The sequence below is a fragment of the Ambystoma mexicanum genome, chromosome 11 (assembly GCF_040938575.1).
Source record: "Ambystoma mexicanum isolate Mex_15411 chromosome 11, UKY_AmexF1_1, whole genome shotgun sequence".
Lineage (NCBI taxonomy): Eukaryota > Metazoa > Chordata > Amphibia > Caudata > Ambystomatidae > Ambystoma > Ambystoma mexicanum.
This window is the reverse complement of record NC_090934.1, coordinates 938,054,188-938,073,372: the sequence shown is the minus strand read 5'-3', so window position 1 is coordinate 938,073,372 and position 19,185 is coordinate 938,054,188. Positions and strand designations below refer to the sequence as shown.

General features: G+C 43.4%; 2 protein-coding genes across 8 annotated transcripts in view; one reads left to right on the top strand and one right to left on the bottom strand.

Moving 5' to 3' along the window:
- Positions 1 to 5,070, top strand: part of LOC138503949 (GTPase HRas) — a 609,987-nt gene extending 604,917 nt beyond the window's left edge. For all 5 annotated transcript variants that reach the window (XM_069624075.1, XM_069624073.1, XM_069624076.1 and 2 more), the window contains one exon: positions 190 to 5,070. The gene's annotated coding sequence lies outside the window, so the exon portion shown is untranslated. The remainder of the gene's footprint in view (positions 1 to 189) is intronic.
- Positions 5,071 to 16,854: 11,784 nt separating this feature from the next.
- Positions 16,855 to 19,185, bottom strand: part of LOC138503948 (lamin tail domain-containing protein 2-like) — a 510,184-nt gene continuing 507,853 nt past the window's right edge. For 2 of the 3 annotated variants that reach the window (XM_069624070.1, XM_069624069.1), the window contains exon 10: positions 16,855 to 17,622. In XM_069624070.1, coding sequence (XP_069480171.1) covers positions 17,488 to 17,622 — 135 coding nt within the window. In that variant the 3' untranslated portion in view covers positions 16,855 to 17,487. The remainder of the gene's footprint in view (positions 17,623 to 19,185) is intronic. The other variant, XM_069624071.1, reaches the window with a different exon arrangement.

Below are 19,185 nucleotides of genomic sequence, written 5' to 3'. Positions count from 1 at the left end.
ACACTATGTAAAACACGAACAAAATCAAAATAACAGAATCCCTCTCTCTGTAACAGGATTTCATTTGATCTGAACGCATGTGTTCGTTGCAGAGTTGCCCTTCTGGGTACAAGGTTTCTGTTATCAAAAAAATGTATGAATACTTTTAAGACCTATTAGTAATTTTGTGCATTTATCGCTTTCTTCCAGCTGACACGGTTGACCGAGTTTCTCTCCGTTCAGTGCACAACGACAGAGGGAGGAGACGAAGGAAGAGAGTGAAAAAAGGAAGCAATCAAATAGTCAGCTGAGAGAAATGCACACAGAGTGGTTACCCCCATTTCAGTCAGTCCTGGATGTTTTGCTTTGGATATCATGTAGTTTTGTCCCCTGGATGTCATTTACCTGGATGGACCTGGAGCATCAAATAATAGTGACATTTTGTATTTTTTTTCAAGCCACAGCTTCAAAACCACAGTAACTTACTATTTGATGCTTTTTACACTGGTTCCGTTTAAGTGCTGCGTCATCTGAGACTTCAAGTTCTCTGCTGCTGACGTTTTTCTTTTAATTTTTTTAAAATTTTAAATGGAGCTTTTTTGTTTGTTTGTTGTTGTTAAACTGTCTATGGACAGATGTCATTGAAGAACCTGCCGCAGGAGGGAGTTCACTGTGATTCACTGCTATAGCAGTGCCCTTATGTTCGTCATTTTGGTCCCGCAACGTCAACGGCATTTTTGAGAAGTGTTTGATTGATGCAACGAGTAAGACACATGAAAGGAACGTTACATTTTTCATTATGTTTTCATTTTTTACAACTATTTCTCTTTTGTCTTTCAAAGACGCATGACCAATTTAAAGGTATTCTTTGAAGTATCAGCTTGTTTAAGGAGTTCCCACAAATTCAACAAAAATTAGAACCGAGAGCCCATTTTATGCTGAATAGTATCCTGGTATTGTAGATTTGTCTTAGATATCCCCGTCACCAACCATAGACAATTTAGGCCCCTTCTATTTGGGAGTTCATATTGTGTGCAGGGTGCCTGGCTAACATGCCCCCAATGGTGTTAACTGTTCCCAAATGCAAAAGTGGAAGGATTTTTGGGAATTTTTCAATCCTGTCGCAGGAAAGATCTGCAGCGGGCCATGAGTGGGGAACTCCGCGGCCTAACACTTTAAAGAAGTGCGCTGTACTGCTTCTTCGGGAGCTTGGTAACCCGCACATGTTTATTTATTTTCGGCCAACTTAGCCGCAGAAATGGAAGATGGGAAAAGTGGGGACTTTTTCCAGTTGGCTGAAGATTGTTTATGCCTTGGACAATGCAGTATTTATAACAGTGTTCCTTTGAGGTTTGTATTTCGATGAATGTACAGAATACATTTTTTATGGTGGTTATTTTCAATTTTCATAGTGTTTCTAATAAGCCTTGGTGCACTTCTGTTTGGGCCTATGTGGAATGTTCTGTTTTCTTTGGACGCCACTTGCGCTCTTAACGGTTGAGATCCCAGTAAGCAAGTCAGCGTGGCTGATGTAATGCTGCATGCTGGCTAGATCTAACGGGTACAAAGTTCAGGGCATTCCACTTTACAAGTTCCTTCTGGGGGTTTGGATATCCGCTCTCGGTTGTTCTTCAACAGGGTATTTATTTAGCTGCCACTCCCCACCCCAGGGCAGGTAACATAAACCTGCAGTTCTGTATGTCCCCTCTGCCACCAAGCCAGGCATGTTGAGTCCATCTGTGTATTGTCATGTAGAGATTGCATCTCTGGTGAGACTCCTACTTCCCCCAGTGACTGGCGTTCGAGTTTTGCACGTTGGGTGGATCAATTTGTCCTAAGTAGGCCTGCTCTAGGCAACTGGCCGTCAGCAGATGAGCTAAAGGTACGGGTTGCCAACCTTCAAACCAGAGCATGGCATTCAGTGCTAAAATTGAGTCTTTGCTTGCTCTTTCCTGGTGGTAATGGTCATGGCTTATCACTAGAATTTGCCTTCATTATGGTCCCGGGGAGAGTGTTACGAGGAACAAAGGTACAAATGAAAGTGGAAATAAGCATGTGCCTGTGTCACATGCGAAAGTAATCTTAGCTACAAAGGGTGGACAACAAACCAGTAAGTTATCCTGACCAGACAGAGGAGTTCAATAGTGACGAACGGCCAAGGCACTGTCAGCAGTGTGGTAAGCACCCTTCCGTTATGGCAACCTGAGATCCCAGCACACCCTTCCATATGGATGCAGTTTGGGGTGAAGCTTTCTAGAATCATGGTAGCCATAGGAACAGCAACAGAGCAGTGAGCAACTGAGAGCTGTGCCCACAACCTGTCATTATTTGAGTGCCCTTGGGGTGTATTTGTATGTCTTAAATTGAGTAAATTGCCTTGCCACCCCATCTCATACATCCCAGAACCGTCTAACAAAAGTTATTTAAAATCTGGATTCTGAGCACACATGAGGACGGCAGGACCCGGTTCCAAGGATCCAAGTTGAAGAGTATGGAGCTAGAACGCAGACTTGGTTAAAGAACCTGGTGTTGCCTTAGACCCACCACTGAATTTGCTGGACTTTTAACTGCACAGGTCACCCAATATATTTGTGTCTTTCAGACACAGGGCACTGATGTAGAGCCTCCATTGTCTGAGAGGTGATCTCCCCACATGTTGTTTTACTTTGTCATCATGTTTTACACCTTATACTTCACCAAACCATGACATCATGCTCCATCTGAGCAGACAAGTTGCCAGTTTCTTGCTAGAATTGTTTGCAGCCCCTCTCTACATGTCTAGAATGGTTGTCAGCCTTTGTAGCAAAAGGACCTAGAAGTGGAAATGGTACTACTAAACCTCAAGGTACAGCCTTTTGTTTAATGAAAATTGGGAAAGCAAATTCCACCAGTTTTTCTGACCGAATGCAAGTGATTTATCAATCTTCAATATCGGTTTTGCTGGGTACATTTGATCCCTGTGGGCTTCACACGACTGTGGAATAAGACGCAAACCCAATGTGTTTTGCTTTTTGGAGGCAACAGTTTTTGCCTGATCGTCCCCTGCGCCCAATTCCACTGCCATGCCCTTGTGTGCACCATGGGTGTTATCGCTCCACAGAGAGACGCATTGGGTTTTTCTTGTGCTGCAGTCTCTTGGTGAGCAGATGCCACTGCATCATGTAGTGTTCCGCAATGTAGACATGATGGAGCAAAGCTCAAGCTCTCTGTTCTGAGGGGGAATTACTGTAAAACACTCAACCCAAACACACTACCCCAAGAGGTAGATCATTAAGAAATGCTTGCGGGAAGTGCAGGTTTGCAAGCCGAAACACTCATGCATTTCCACATTGGCTATCATTGGATTGCACCTATTGAAGTGCTGAAGGACCTGCCCTTCACCGACAGTAGCACACAGTAGTTTCCCAAGATGCTCTGACTCAAGATTGAGGTTCATCCTGGCACAGATCTGCATGTGTGTGAAAAGAACTTGGACTTCGATACATAACCTGCAGGAGAACGGGCAGAAACAACTGACGTTCTGTAGACAACCGCTAACTAGAGAGATGATGGAGCAGTGCTGAGTCTTTGCCTATTCTGGACTCACAAAAGTGAGGGTGACTTCTTTGGGAGACTGGTATCCTATATTAATACTGAACATCCTATGGACTGCAGGTAGGATGGAAGGGTGCTACATTTCATTCCAGAATTATTTTTCCATAGCATTGTAGAAAGGACCCAGAGAACCTCAGAGTCCAAACCTTCTCCACCCTTGATCCTTGATGATCTGAGCAACATTAGTACTGAAACTTGAAAGTATTTGTTTCTTTGAGCCCCATTCAATTCCCAAACTTGTGAATGTGTATATTTGAGTGCTTGACTTAATAATTCAGATGTGATGTTGGCATTCCCAACCAATTGCTGTCTTCTACACAAAATATGTTTCCTCAGTGGACCACACTTCAAACCCAAACACTATGGAGGAACTGGTAGTTTGGAAGCCTTTAAACATGTATTGTGCTTTCATTTGCAGAACACACACCCTGAACTGTTTGAACATATTATCCAGAGAGTAAATACAGTCCTGTGTGCCTGGGATTCTTTCTTGCTCTATTTTAATTTAAATTGTTCTGTATTTCGATGCAGTGGATACTGCTTGTATATCGTGTACTAGTGACAGGTCCACGAAACACATGGGTCAGCTCTTCTTATGCAGTCTCTTGCAAACTGTGACTGTAGGCATGCCAAACTGTACATTCAGTTTATGTTGTAGCAGAATATATATAAATTATATACATAAAAACACACCTCTCGCTATATGAATATACTATAACTCTAAGATAATCAGGTAATATACAATTGTGTTATTAAAGTTCTCGTTGGATTTAAGCTGGTGTCTACCTAGTCAGAAGGTACAAGCTAGTAGTTTAAAGTATATGGATCTAGGGACACCGATTCTGCCAACAAAATATCTTTGTGGGGCAGGAAATGTCTGTGCAATAGAGTGCTGTCGATGGGGATGGGCCAGGCCTATCTTGGACACTTCCAACTTGCTCCATTTTGTGAAGGTGAGACACTGGGATTTAAGGGGTTTGAAGAGGCATGTGCATGGTTTTTGTGGGGAACCATGATCTCACATGTAAAAATCACAACTGTAAACACCTCTTAAGTTAATGCCAATGGATTGTTGGACTCTTTCAGGAACCTGTGTAGCCGCTTGGGAAAGACTCAGGTTAGGGAGGCTGCTGGTGCTTCATCGTGGGCCATACACTGCCTTCTCCCATAAGGGCATCTGGGTTGAACTCCCGGATAGTTGAGAACTACCTCTAAGAGCAAGCCGGCCCATTGGGAAAAGGGAACGTGGTAAATATGGCGATCTAGATAACATCTTCCCAAAGGATCTACTGCACCGTTTGGGAGGTTTTTGGGATTGGGAGGTGAGTGACCATTTTGATGCAGAGGGAGGAGGAAGCAGCAGTAGCTGGTTAGAGCTTCTAGAGCAGCGGTAAAGTCAACCATGTACTGTAACCACTCGCCATTTGATAAACGTATAGGGAATTCCACATTTACCATTTCTGTATATGTGAAATAAATACACTTTTCAAAACAAAATACTCAGTTTCCTCTTCTTATTTACATTAGACTGAATGAAATGGTTTTGGTTAGGGTTTTTTAAGGTTTTGTGTCATTGAAACTATACAAGGTAGTGTCAGTGGAACAGTTCACCAGCCGCATCAACAGTGCTTATTCAAGGAACTTGCTGTAAGTTGTCTTTTCAAAATAAATGTTTACTACCAAGAAGTGGTTGATTGGTTCTCCGGCATTTGATCTTTCATAGATACACATGCTGTTTGAATAGTCCCCGTCATCAGGCTGGTAATCCTCTGTAACATTAGAAGCAGTGTACATTTACATATTAAAACCTCTGTCACTTTAGTGCTCGCTTGAAGTCGTTTTGGGTCATGTAGCCAATAGACAGGTACCCTTGAGCTCCACCCCGTAGACTATCTTCAGCATTTTTACTGCATGTTTAGTGTTGGGAGTCCTCAAAAAGTTCTCTACTTCTTTTGACGTTTTTAAGATAGAAACTTCAGTTTTTCAACACTTCTTCCCAACTTTGAGAAGTTCTGAGTTCCGGCTCTTGGACCGGTGGTCGAGTCCCGACGCCTCGTTTCCCCCAGGTGGCTGTTTCAGTTTCCATTGTTGAGGCCCTGTTGGCGTGTCCATTTAACACTATGACAGACTCCAAGAAGAAAAGCCTCTTCAAGGCATGTTCCACCTGTCACAAGTAGAATCTCTACCTTGAAGACCATCACAATGACTGCCTTTACTGTCTGTGTCCGGACCACGGCATCAACAACTTCCACCTGCCACTCCTTCTCTAACTAGACACTCAAGGACCATCACAGAAGGTTGGTGGCTTGGTTGTACAAGGGTGTTGTGATCTCTGATTCAGCCTCTGTCCGAAGCAATGCTGCTCTGTCAGCGTAGACCCCTGGAGCCTACTCTCTCTTCCAAGAGGTTGTGGTTCCATGAGGAGTCTTCCTGTGGTAGGAGGGTGCACAAGGGACATGCCACAAACGCTTAGGCTGCCACTGCATTGAGGTCCACGTCAACAACCTTGTCAGCAGCACCATCGTTAACGACCTTGACGACTTCTTCAGTTCCAGCAGTATCCGGTCATCCACTGTACCGTTGTGGTTCCCCTTCAAGACCTACACAGCTAGTCTTGACATTGGCTCCATATGTGCCTCACACAGTTGCGGGTCCGGGTCTTTCCATGATTCTAATGCCCAGCCCTACTGTACCAACCAGTGCTGCAGTTCCTCTCGCAGTAGGGGCCAATCCTCCAAACAGACCTGATCAGGCCGTTCCACCCCTCCACTTCTGCACACCAGTGCAAGGGCGCCTCTTTGATTTCATCAACCAGTAGCTCACCATCACCACAGAGGTGTTGACTTTGATCCGGCACGGACACACGTAGTTCATTCAACATCAACCAACGGTTCCTCCCTCCACAAAAGTAGAGAAGCACCAGTCCATCCTTTCCAAAGGAGTTGAAGGGCATGTCCCTGTCAATCAGAGAGGCCAGCGTATTTACTTGAGATACTTTCTCGTAAGAAAGAAATCCGGCAGCTGGAGGCTCATATTAGACCTGCGGCTAGTCAACAAGTTCATACAGTCTCAAACCTTCTGGGCGGTCATTATACAGCACATTCTAAGCCAACTACATGAAGGGGATTTTCTGTCCTCACTGGACTTAGAAGATGCTTATTTTCATGTTCCCATTCACGAACACCACAGGTGGTTCCTGAGGTTTACTGTGGCGGGAGGCCATTACCAATTCAAGGCCTTAACGTTCAGCCTGAAATTGGCACCAAGGGTGTTCAGCAACTCACCTTCATCATTTGCGGTTCCACATCTACCCATACCTCGACAACTGGCTGGTCAAGGCTACCCTCTGGTCCTGCGACACACAGAAGATATATTTCTTTGTAAGTCCTGCTTGGCTCATACTCGGCACGCTTTGTTCTTGGGGTCTGGTCTGAACACACTGTCCTGCCCCGCCACCCCATCAGACACAGTGAAATACATCCTGATGAAATCCCCCTTCTTTCAAGGAAAACCAATGTGTCAGTACACAATTTAAAATCTCTATTGGGGATGATGTCTTTCTGCATGACCCTTATCCAGTACTGCAGGCTTCGGATGAGGCCTCTCCAAGATTTTCTGTGTGACCGCTGGAAGCAAATCTCTGGTGATTGAGAGGACAAGATTCTTCTCTCACGGCCCTTCCAAAGCCCACTGCGTCGGTGGGGCAATATGCTCCATTATTAGCTAAGTGCGCCCTTTCGGCTGTCGGACCATCAGGTGACCGTCACAATGGATGCATCCCTAGAAGGCCGGGGGCAATTGCCATGGCAGAGGCCTCTGATCACAGGAGACGAGGATGCACACATAAACGTCCTGGTGTTGTTAGCCGTGTCCTCTGTGTTGAAGTCTTTTCGCCTGCAACTCCAGAGTCAGGTCGTTCGGGTGTTCACAGACAACATGAGCAATGTGTTTTAGATCTGCTTGCAAGATATCACCCGTTCTGCCACTCTGTCCTCAGATGCCAAGGCAAAATGGAAATGGATCTTAGCCCACGAGATGTTCCTCATTCCGTTCCATCTGCCAGGTATATACAACACCGTGGCAGACTCCCTCAGCAGGGGACTGCAATCCTGTCATGAGTGGGAGTTTCTGCAAAGCCAAGTTCATTGCATCTTCCACCAGTGGGGAATTCCAGACATTGACCTCTTTGCCACCAAGCCCAACAAGAAATGCAGGGCATTCGCCAGCAGGTTACATCATACGGGGACAGCAAATGTATTCATGCACCGCCCACCCCACCATTTCCTCTCATCCCGCGAGTACTCCACGTTTTCAGAAAACATCAGTGCAAACTGGTCTTAGTGCCCCCGGCTTGGCCGAGACAATTCTGGTCCTCAGAAATCCTCAGTCTCTGATTGGTACCTCCAATTAAGTTACCTCCACTCTTCAACCTTCAGTCCAGAGAAAACAGAGCAGTGCTGCACCACCTGACTGTCAGGATAATCTCACTATGGCCTGAGCATCCTCCATGGTTTCCTGTCACAAAAGCAAGTGGAAATGCTTCACTGTTTGGTGTACTGCCCAGTGAAATAACCCATTCTGCCAAGAAGCACAGAACATCTTGCCTTACCTTTTATCTCTGGCTTGGAGTGGATTGGCAAATTCCTCAATCAAGCTACATCTTGCAGCCATATCAAGGTTTATGCATTCTCCTAGAACGCCTTGTATGGCCTCATGGACTCATTAAAGGGCTGTTCTGCTCCTTCCCTCCAGTTCGAGCACCATCTCTATCCTGGGAGTTGAATGTGGCCCTCTCCAAGCTTATGCGTCCTCCTTTCGAGCCCCTTAACAAGTCCAGTCTAACATTCTTTGTCTGGAAGACTGCCTTTTTGGTTGCCATCACCTCTGCCAAGAGGGTGGGGGAAATTCAAGCTTGTTCGTACAAACCTCCCTACCTAGTGTAAATCCAAGGTGGTTCTTTGTACGAACCCTACTTTCATGCCCAAGATTCCGTATGAGTTTCATCTTAACGAACCTGTGGTGTAACCTGTTTTCTTTGGTTCCCCTTCTATTCCAGCTGAACGGTCCTTACATTCCTTGCACGTTATGCAAGCTTTGAAGTTCTATCTTGCTCGCACCAAACAGTGCTCAGATATTTGTGACGTTTGGTTCTTCTGCCATGTACCATGGGCAAGGATATTTCAAATTTCTCCATTTCCCGGTGGCTGTCTTCATGCACCTTGTACTGTCATAAGCTGGCCATCAGGCCCCTTCACGGCAGGCCAAGAGCACACTCTCTGAGGGCTGTTGCTACTAGTATAGCGTGTCTCTCCTGTGTTCCCCTAATGAATATCTGCTTGGCTGCCACATGGAGATCGGTGCATACTGTGAGGATCCTCCAGATGATGTCACTTCTCCCCAGAGGAGAGCCCCTTTCCATAAGGCTAGGCAGGTGAGGCCGCTTACCAATAGTCCTCCTGGTGGTGGTAACATGCGGGAGGATCTCATGGGCGAAGAACTCCTCTGCTGGGGACAAGGATGTGAATCTGGGACACGGCCATTTATCTCCCAACCCTAAAGGGTTGTAATAACACCCAACCCATCCTTAAAAATGATAAAGTCTGAGACTATTTGTTATTGTAATGTGTCAGACAGTCTTACTATGATATGTACTGGGATGAAGAAGAACCCAAGATAAGCATGAAGAGTGTTTGACCGGCTGTTGTCAATCGATCTAACGTTTCACTGGGGCAGTCCCAACTACTTAAGCTAAACCGTAAAGAAGGACAAGAAGGGCGACATCCAGAAGGAGAAGTCAGTGTGCTAGGAGGCCACCAAAAAGCCAGCAAGTTGGAAACGGGGTGATCGAAGGCTGTATCGAAGCAGCAGTGTGGCGTGATGAGAACAAACCGAGGGATGTCAGGAAAGCATCTCGCCATTCGGCTGAGATTCGACAACCTTGAAGCTGAGATTCAGTGTGGTGTTGGCGTGACCTGTGGTGGCTAGAACGTGCATTCCAAGAACTGCGCAGAGACCGCCAACAATAGCCTAGTGCAGAGCCGCGTAGGCGATTGCATGGGAAGTACGAGGAACTATGGTGTTTGCGTGATGTGTAACGCGTGAACCATCAGGTCCGACACTTGCACCCAGAATGGAAATGGACCGCGATGTCAATCAGGCAGTAGGAGAAAAATAAAGAACAAACCCCCTGACACCTGCAAAACTTCCCTAAGAGAAGGTAACTAGAACAGTAATAAACCTGGGTGGGGGCCGGGAAAACTTGAGAAAGAGAAACAAGAAGACAAGAGCCAGGTAGATAATTTTGTGAGACAACTCCCTGGTCAGTTCCATGGGACTGTGGTATTAGAGTCAAGGAGGACTGAGGGGGCCTCTTCCTCATCCCGGTGGGGGCAGTTTGAAGAATCCTGGTAAAACATTGAGGAGTCATGGGGAGCTTGGGGAGCGTTCCTCTCGTCCCAGTGGGGGCAAGTTGAAGGACGGTGTTCACCTGGAGATAATGCAAAATATGCAGAAAGAACTTAAAGAATTGATTTAAGAATCTAAAATTTAAGTAACTAAAGGAAAACCTGTTGAAAGCTGGCTGTAAACTAGGAGAAGGGAGCCATTCTAGAATGACAGATCAGTAAGTACCCTTTAGTAAGAGAACCAAACCGTGACTTGCATCTCGCCTGGATGTGCAAGCTGGATCTCGGTCTCTGAAATGGCATGTGATCAATTTCTTTATCCTGGCGGGTCGGTGTCAGTCAAGACTTTGAACAAGATGCAAAATTTGGCATTGAAAATGGCAAGTCTAGGTAAAGGGTAAAGCTTTAAAGGTAAAAATCCAACTCACTGTGCCACAAGGCTGTCCCCAGAAAAAACCTATGATGTCGAAACACATCTTGTCTTTGAAAGATCAGTCTGTATGAGTTTGGTTAATGCCCACACTACATATGAGAAGTCTACTCTTTAGCAGAGACACACCATCCCTACTAGACAATTCTATGTTTTCCATTCATTGTATTAAAGGAAATCATTATGTAAACCACATTATTGGTGACCTAGTAACCGACAAGTTGCTGTTTTAAAATGATTGACATGCACAACCCATATGACCCTTACTCTGAGGGAACTGGTTAAACTCCTATGTGCCATGGTCAAAGAATTCACTCACTGTATGAAAAACACTCCACCCGCATGGACCTTACTGCCAGGTGACTTGCTTCCTCATGAACTTGGAAACAGGAAAAGGATACTTGACAGACGGTTTGAACGTGAGTGTCTGGCGCTACATGTAGTGAAATTTTAATTTAGGGATTTAGAGACTAGCATGCCGTGGGCTTGTTGATACTATTCAAACCACATAGTATCCTCTATTAATATATTCTTATATCGTTCCAAGTCACATGCACTCCTCCCAACAATATTTAAATTCAAAGCGTGTAGGTCATTAAACACTTATTTATTAATCAACCATAAATCACGTATTGTGTGCCAACAAGTGTTTCGTCTGTTCTGGACTTTTTCAAGGCTCATAATAAATCAAGGTATATTCCTGTATATGATTAATTATTCATGATTTGTCTTTTACATGATCCATAAACGAAATAGTAACCTATTGTCAGGTCGGTGTGTTAAATCCAAAGTTTATTCAATCTAAGGGTATCTTGATATGATCCAATAGTCTTCAAGTCTACAAGTACATTTTCATTGTTGCGCCTTATTATGTAGGAGCCTAGTTCTCCTTGGTTGCTTGGGGAGCTGATTTCCCTATCCCTTCCAAATCCTCATCCCGTGCCTGATGGCGTCCATGGTTGTTTATATAATGCACTGGTGTGCCTTATTCGGCATGTTCTCCATGATGTTTGGCGAGCTTATTTCCCCATCTGCTACTTTTGTCTGTATTTGTTTCCACTGGGGTATCGCTATTGTGATTGGGCAAATCACCTGTTACATTTCTAGCCACTTATGAAGAAATAAAAAAAAAAGTCTAAATTCGATTTTGAAAACAGTGGCTAATTGAGAACTGTTTTAAATTGACTTGCACTGCATTTCGTTACTTGAAAACTCCTTCTGAGCCTCGTTTTGTCTTTCACTCGGAATCTTGCTCTTGAACTACAAATCCCTTCAAGATTGTAGTTCCTGACTCCTTATAGGCCTTGGTCAAGCATGTTAGGGCTAAGCAAGTCGCACGAGTCCGCGTGTGATGCGCTGGCCCTGACTAGCCTGTTGGTTGTTGAGCAGAGGGGTCACCATCTTGGTAAGTGCTTTTGCTGGATTTTCATTAAGTTTCTGGGCTCCCTTGTCGGAAGTATGGAAACCCATCTTCAATTACTATTGACAATGCAGAGGCTGGCTCAGCAGGCGATTCTACACAAGTACTGTACTCTGGATAGGGACGCCATTATATCTGGGATTGAGACAGTGAACATATTGTATTCGGATTGTAGTCCTGGCATGGGTGCTCCGATTGGTACTAGTGGCATTGAACTGCCTGGGGAGATTAATAACCGGGAGGAAATTATAAGTAGGACCACCAGCACTTCAGACTCCCAGACAGGGGAAGTGTCTGTGAGTCACATGAAGGAAGTACTTACAAACTTCATGCTGTAACTCCGTTGTCCTTACCTTGCAAAAATTAGTTTGTGTTAGCAGGACAAATTTAAATAGAACGCTGCTTAACACTAAAAAGATATCATGTGTGTCGCAGGAACCTGGCTTAAGGACTCTGGTGGCCCTGACATAGATGTAGCCACTTGTGAAGCTATACATGGTTTTGTCAAAACAGAGCACATGATAAGGGAGGGGGGGTTGCAATCTAATCTAAACAGGAACACAGCATGTTTCGATCCCCTATTACAGTCAATATAATTCTATTATACCGTCTGCCCAATGATATATGTACCTTTTAATGAGGAAATATCTGGTATGTTAACTTCCTTGAATAGACCTTGTAGCACTGTCATTTTGGGAGATTTTAATAGATGGCTAGGTAACGCCCTGAACACCGAAGCGATGCCCCTACAGCAACTACTCAAGAATATCGATTTTGTTATTCATAGTAAAGAGCCGATGTGCATTAAAGGCAATGTGCTAGACTGGGTGGCAACTAGGAATCTGCATCTTAGATCCCTGAACATTACGTCATGTGTTTGGTCAGATCATTATTTTATTAATTTAGAACTTACACGCTCTGTGAAGCTAGTCCAGAAAAAGAATCTGCTGAAACGTTATCTGCATAAATCTGAATAAAGTACAGGTGGGAGACCTGGAAATCTGCATGACTAGGATCATGGAAGCCACCTTAGAGACAGCCAGATATGAAAAACATCAGAGTGAATTACTGGATTGTGTGGCTCAAATGAAATCAAAGGTACTCAGAGAACAAACAATCTGAGCTTGTTTACACCTGCCCTTATTACTCATAAGCAAGAGAAAAGGAAAGCAGAAGAACGCAACTGGCAAAAAGACAAGACAGAAAAAAACAAGGACACTTGGAAGTCCTTGGAGAAATTATATAGAAATGAGATATGTGGCAAAAAGAAATTACTTTAACATCCAGCTAGAACAACCAGGAAACAATACAAAAAAGCTTTTTGACCTTGTAGGGAAATTAGAAAAACCTCATGCTCAGTCCAAACTCATTTTCCCCTACGAAAGAGGACTCGACTCTGGTTCAACAAGCATTTGTTGACGAGATTTAATTAGCTCATCTCAAGAGCACTGGAAATATGACCTAGGTCATTAACACTAGTATACCCAAAGTTCCAGAAAAGCTCCTCAAATCTGTTAATCTAGTTTTTGCCTTGAAGCCTATCTCTGCGTATCAGATGGATGGTATACTTAGGAAGATGCGTCCCACTACATGCTTAGGTGATGCCATTCCATCTAAGATTATTCTTAATAATGTTGAGATAGTCCCCCCTTTCTTCACACGTTTTACTAATGCAGCTTTTGCTCATAAAACATAAAAAATGGGGTAGTCAACCCTTCGATCAAAAAACCTGGTCAGGATCCTGAGATATATAGCAATTTAAGACCTATAACAAATGTTTTATTATTGTTCAAAATTGTTGACAAGATTGCTACAGTGCAATTTCAGGGGCATTTGGAAGAATCGGCTGTTCTACACCCCTGGCAATTGGGCTTCAGGTCCAACCATGGCACTAAGAGTGGACCCAAATACTGAATATCGTGGATAAAAGAAAGTCGGGGATGCTGATGTTATTAGACTTATCGGCAGCCTTCGATCTTGTGAATCATGAGAAACTCATCACCACTCTTTCGGGCACAGGGTGTTGCTCTGGAGAAGCCATAGAATGAATTCGGTCTTTTCTTAGTAACAGGATGTCAAAAATTAGTTGGGGGAATGCCCCTTCAGAGCCAGCCTCGATTACCTGTAGCGTACCCAAAAGTGCATGCCTTTGCCACTTTTTAAAGTGTATATCTGCTCCTTGACACTCAGCTCATTATTGAGCTGAGTGGGGATTACGAGAAGGACGCTGAGAGAATTTCCCAAATGTACGAGGCAATCCAAGCATGGATGACAACAAATTGGCTCTGCCTCAATAGTGCAAAGACCGAATTTCTGATATTTGGCTCAGCCCTGGCAGGAGCTAAATTGTGAGCTCAGTACACAGGGTTCGTCATTGATCATCATCATATTAAGGTATCCAACAAGGTCAAAACCCTGGGAGTCATTTTGGAACCCCTCTTGGGGGCATATGCCAATCTGGCGAAAAAATCACAATATCATCTGAGACTGTTGCATCTAGTCAAGCCATACATCTCTACCAAAAATTGTGTTACTTTGGTAAGAGCAATTATAATGCAGAGGCTTGATTATTGCAGCGCTCTATTGAGTGGTACAAGTAATAATTGTGTTAAAAAACTACAGATCTTGCAGAATGACATGATTCGCATTGTAAAGAATGTATCCAGGAAGGAACACCTCTATACATAGGAGAGATCTGCATTGGGTACCGGTTGAGGTCAGAATTTGTTTCAACGTCAATACCTTGATGCATAAATGCCTATATGGCCAGGCAACGTCCTATCTTTGTGAGAGTCTTGCACAACATCGACCATTGCGAGCCACTCGGTCAAGCAATAATACCATGCGTCTCACTTGCCCTAGAAGTAAGTGTACCATAGGAAAAGGATGTTCTTTCCCAGTCCAACCATCTTTTGGCCTGGGATAAGCTTCCTGTGGACCTACGAAGGGAAAAAGAATTTGTTAATTTTCTGTAAACATTTGAAAACCATTCTGTTTAATTGAAACATTTCCAGTGTGATTTTTCAGTAGGTTGTTCCTGTCAGCCTCTTTCTTTGCGCCCTGATGCCTGTGGGCTCTGGCATGGAATAAATAAATAAAATAAATCTCTGACGGTTTGGAATGGACACCATCAGGCACGCGGACTGACTTACACGCATTGAGTTTAAATAGTGTTGGGAGGAGTGCATGTGACTTGTAACCACATGAGAATAAGTAGAGCATACCTCTGGCAAAGGTGGAATACTACAGTAGCTTTCCAGTGGAGCACTAGAACCTTCTCGCCGGGCTTCAGTTTAATTCTGCCAGTCCCAGAGTACATCATGGAGCCAGTTAAGGATACATTTCTTTTTAGCATCATCATAAAAAGTAGGAACAATAAGCTTACCTATTACCTACACGTGCCAGTTCCTTTTAACCTATGGGTCGCTCGGACATGGAAAATGTTACTGTAGGTCCCTTAAACAAAGGCATAAATAGCATTAAAAAAATAAGTGCAACATTGGTTGTAGATGAGTGCCAAAATAAAGATCTTTGTGTGTTGGTATTAGGGTGAGAAGAGCTTCCAAAAAGGAATTAGCTGAATTTTAACTTCGAATTTATATACACATATAATAGAAATGTGTGCTCTTATGTAGCCCTTCAGGCCAGATTCCTTCTGCTTCCAAGCAGTGTAATCACAACTGTTATTGTTATTACCTCTAAAAAGTAAAGTCTACAAACATTGGAACTGCCAAATTTAAGGTTTCCGCAAGCGTTATGTCCAATGAACTATTTCCGAATATGGATTAAGTGCATCAGACTACAAATCAAACCTTAACTCACATTACACAAGCACTTCACCGCGCTTACTTTAAATATTAGGTATCTTACATCCAATGCTCCAGAGAAGATTTTGAAGTGGGAGTATGTTATTTTCTATTTTTTAAAGTACAGAGTAAAATTATTTTTTAGGGAGTAAAAATGTAAGTCCAATTGCCAACAGGAGTACTTTATAAGCGAGTACAAAAAATGTTTTAACTGAAAAACGGAAATTATTTCTTTGTACTTAGGTATTCATGCACATTAAACAATACATTTTTAACTGTTTGGATGAGGTAGCTATAATAGTAGTTTCTTCCTATGTGCACTAATGGTCCAAACATATCCATGGAGCTGTGTGGGTGAAAATAGGGGCTCAGGGTCCACCGAGTCTGTTTCCTATTTTTACTTCCTCTTTTTATTTTTTGGGAGTATTTGCCTATTTTTAGGGAGTAAAAGTGGTTAACACACCCCTTATCTGCAGGGCTGCCCACATCCATGCTATAGTTAAAGTGAGTCTTATGTGGCATGTTGTTCAGACTTTACTTTCTCCCGCTCTCAGTTTACATGGAGTTCACCATTTCTTAGCAGCTTTCTTTTTTTAGAATGATTTCTTCCTTTTTGCAGTGGTTTATCAGGGCCTTAATGAGCAATCTTGGTTTTTGGTGTATTATATAGTGTAACATGCTGCCCATCCGTCTGCAACAGCGCCCCTGTTCTATAGGAGGGATAACACGATGCACCATTTATTGATACCTGTGGCCAAGAAAATGATGTTTTTAGGATAACTCAAGGTTTGGTTTTTTAACATTATGTGCAGCTCACCCCTGTGTTTTATGGAGCCTCCTCTTGACACGGGGCAACAGCACTCAACATAATTTGAAAAAAGCAGACACTGTAAATCAATCTGAGAAAGCAGTCGCTCCACATATCACTTTCTGAAAATATGCACTAGACACCACTTGGAGTGAACAACCACCTTACACTAATAGAAGAAAGAGACATTCCGTTGCACTTGGAGTAAACGGACGCACCACACCACCTGGAGAATACCTCTCTCGACAACACTTGGACAAACCAAGCACTGCCCATCCCTTCAGAATGCAGGCCGTCCACATCACTTGAATGAAACAGACCCTTCATGTCCCTTGCAGAGGGCACATCGCTTGGAGAAAACAGGCAGTTGACAAAATTAGGTTTTCTATCCAAATGAAATAGAAACATCGAAATAGTATGGATTTCTCGTATTTATTGATGGTTTCCCAGCTGCCACTGATTGCTTAAGGGCACCAGGATTTGAGGAGGTGTGATACAGAAAATATGGCAATCAGGAGCATCGAGGGGATGTAATAAAACATACACCGTGTATCATTTAGCACCCAACGCCTACGTAAATTTCTTGTTTAGAAAAAGACAACACCCGTTTTCAATCTTTCTTTGACCAGCCTCGGTGCGACACAGACCATGGCTGGCAATTCAGGCTCTGCTTATGATTCATGGCAATTGCACATCTATCTACAGTGCCCTTGCTTTGGCAAATGCATTATCCTTGAGTTATCTCCACTGCATTTTCACATCTTTGACATGTCGCTGCGCACTCTGATTTTGAGGATTAGTCCTGCTTTTCTGAATTAGTAGAACCTTATCCTCACGTGTCTCGTCCACTTCTTGTGACATTTCTTTATGGATTGCCTACCCTTTAAGAGGTGCAAAATAGTTTTCTTATGAGAGTAGTCCGGATGGGTGCACCTGCTATGTCCTTCAATGGAATTTGCTTTTCCTCTTACCTCTGCAGGTTCTCCCCCCTTCCTTACTACCTTCTCTAATCCATCAGGAGTGCCATAACTGATAGTCACAGAGTCCTATCTTCGGTTCACATGGACGTCCACGGTAAAAGGGGGGTAACTCAGGAACTTGAACCCATATTTGGATCTGGCACTCTTCTGAGCTAGTAAGGCCACCATAGGACTTTTGGTGTTGAGTCTTGTCTGAAATTCCTGAAATGTAAAGAAATGACAATGAACATTCCACATCGAAAATGTAAGGCACTGCATATGATCAATTATGATTTAAACCCAATGACTTCCTTGGCCTCTGAAAGTGTTTCAAATGCTCAATGTTCCATGTTACTTTGATGTCCAATCCCCTGCATTATTGAGTCACCTGAGTCTAGCTTCAAATGGTGAAACATTAATAGTAACTTTTCAGAAAAAGTTTCAAGGCACATTTCTCTTCCCAGCAGAGTTAAGAAAAAACTTTGATTCACAGAAATGTCTCTTATTTTGCATATACCAGTTCATTCAATGCAACCTGTGTGTTCAATTCTGAGTTGGGGCTGTGATTAACTGGGCTATCTAAAAACCAGGATGTTTTACACTCTGTATGTATGAGAGTATTCCATCCTAAGCTGCACGCAGAGATGACTCAGGAGACAGTGGCTTCAGTGTAGGGTTGTTTTAATGATTACAGCAAACACGTAAAGATGCCATCTTAATACATATAAGTAGCATTCATCAATAACAGTCACCGGTCCACCCATCCATTATCCTGCAAGGCCTCTCACTCAACTGCCGCTCTCTGGAACACTCATCTGTCCAGCAGATGGATGTTCAATGATGTCACAGCCATGCCTAAAGAGGAGGAGAAATGCAAGACACAACAGAGCCTTGATGGATCTGGGGAAGAGTCAGTCACAGGTTCGGTGGCACCACTGGCTCTGCCTAGGTGTGCCAGCATCCAAAGGTTTTCTTTGAGTCACCTCGGTGCCACATTGGAGCACCAGGAATGTCGCTTGATATATTGGCATTTAGCATATTCAAATTCTTTCTTTGATTGCCAAAAGCCAGGCTAAAGATCTATCCTTTTTTGTTTTCCCATTATTTTGCCATACTGCGTGTTTTATGCCGTTGTGTTCAGGCAATCAGTGTTTAGATCGCCACAATGATGATCATTAAGTTCTTACATTTTGTTGACCATTTATCTAGTTCCCTAGTTACCTGTTCTACGATTTCCAAGGTCTTTATGTCATTAGGAGCCCAGTACAGATTGAATAGAGCCAACCAATGATCTCCAGAGTCAACATCCTGTTCCAGTTTTATCAGGAAAGCTTGGATATAACTGTTCGGATTGTATGAGTCTTCTATTGTAAACCCTGCACCATTTTTCAAGATTGTAAGGAGGCCTGACATTGGCCTTCCATTTGGTTGTATACAAATTGTTCGAACAACAATTATTTGAATCACAATTGACCTTTGCACAATTGACCGAATTGTGAAGGTCAATTGTTACATAGATGCGGGGAAACCCCCCCGCAACCCCCCATTTTATATATATATACGGTCAATTGTGCAAAGGTAAATTTGGACCCTTGACTTTCAGTCAATTAGGTCATTCGAACAATTGTGTTCGAACAATATGGGTAATACCTTCCATTTGCACCATTGTGGGCTGGGTTAAGATGAACTGAATGACCATCGACAGTTGGTGTCATTCTTAACCAAGTTTCTTGCATGCATAGTATATTGAATGAAATTGGGATGTGACTTTGGCTTGTAAACCAG